Genomic DNA, 554 nt, shown 5'->3' with positions numbered 1-554 from the left:
GCTCCGGGCAAGGGGTGCGGGGGAGATCGCCCTCGGCGGGGAGCCCGGCGGCTCGCCCCCGCCTGCGAGACTCGCCACACGAGCGCGGGAGGAGACGGCGCGAAGCCGGGGCGCGGAAGGAAGGGAGAGTGGCCACGTCTTCCGGGACCCCGGCGCCCCGCGCCCAGCCTGCCCGCCGCCTCGCCGCCCCGGCAGACCCCAGCGCTCCGCGCCCACCGCCCGGTCGCTTACCTTAATAGTCCCGTCCATTTGGCCAAGTCTGCAGCCGAGCCCCCCAATATTCCACACATTGACCCGGTTACAGCCTGACCTCGCAGCCCCTTCGGATTAGCCCGGCGCGGCCTCTCTGGCGCCCTGGGCCCTCCCTGCGTGCCCCCCGCGAGCGCCCTGCCCTCGCTCCCCTGTGCACGTTTGTTGTTGTAGCGGAGCGAAAAAGAGACAGTTAACCGGATGAAACTTTTTTTCAGCTAATTTTGGGAAGTGACTTCACTTTGCGAATGGGGAGGAAGTCCTATCTCTCTCTCTCTCTCTCTCTCTCTCTCTCTCTCTCTCTC

At 66.6% G+C, this 554-nt stretch overlaps 1 protein-coding gene across 2 annotated transcripts in view; it reads right to left on the bottom strand.

Annotated features, from left to right (window-relative positions):
• Positions 1 to 554, bottom strand: part of FLI1 (Fli-1 proto-oncogene, ETS transcription factor) — a 115,443-nt gene that overhangs the window by 114,189 nt on the left and 700 nt on the right. Inside the window, exon 1 of one of the 2 annotated variants that reach the window (XM_024740707.1) lies at positions 232 to 513. The exons of the other annotated variant lie outside the window; for it this stretch is intronic. Within the exon in view, the coding sequence (XP_024596475.1) occupies positions 232 to 249 (18 nt within the window). The 5' untranslated portion in view covers positions 250 to 513. Of the gene's footprint in view, positions 1 to 231; positions 514 to 554 lie in introns of those variants that run through there. 2 annotated transcript variants of the gene reach the window in all.

The sequence above is a fragment of the Neophocaena asiaeorientalis genome, unplaced genomic scaffold, assembly GCF_003031525.2.
Source record: "Neophocaena asiaeorientalis asiaeorientalis breed wild unplaced genomic scaffold, Neophocaena_asiaeorientalis_V1.1 scaffold308, whole genome shotgun sequence".
NCBI lineage: Eukaryota > Metazoa > Chordata > Mammalia > Artiodactyla > Phocoenidae > Neophocaena > Neophocaena asiaeorientalis.
The sequence above is the reverse complement of the archived record's forward strand: the minus strand, read 5'-3'. Positions and strand labels throughout refer to the sequence as shown.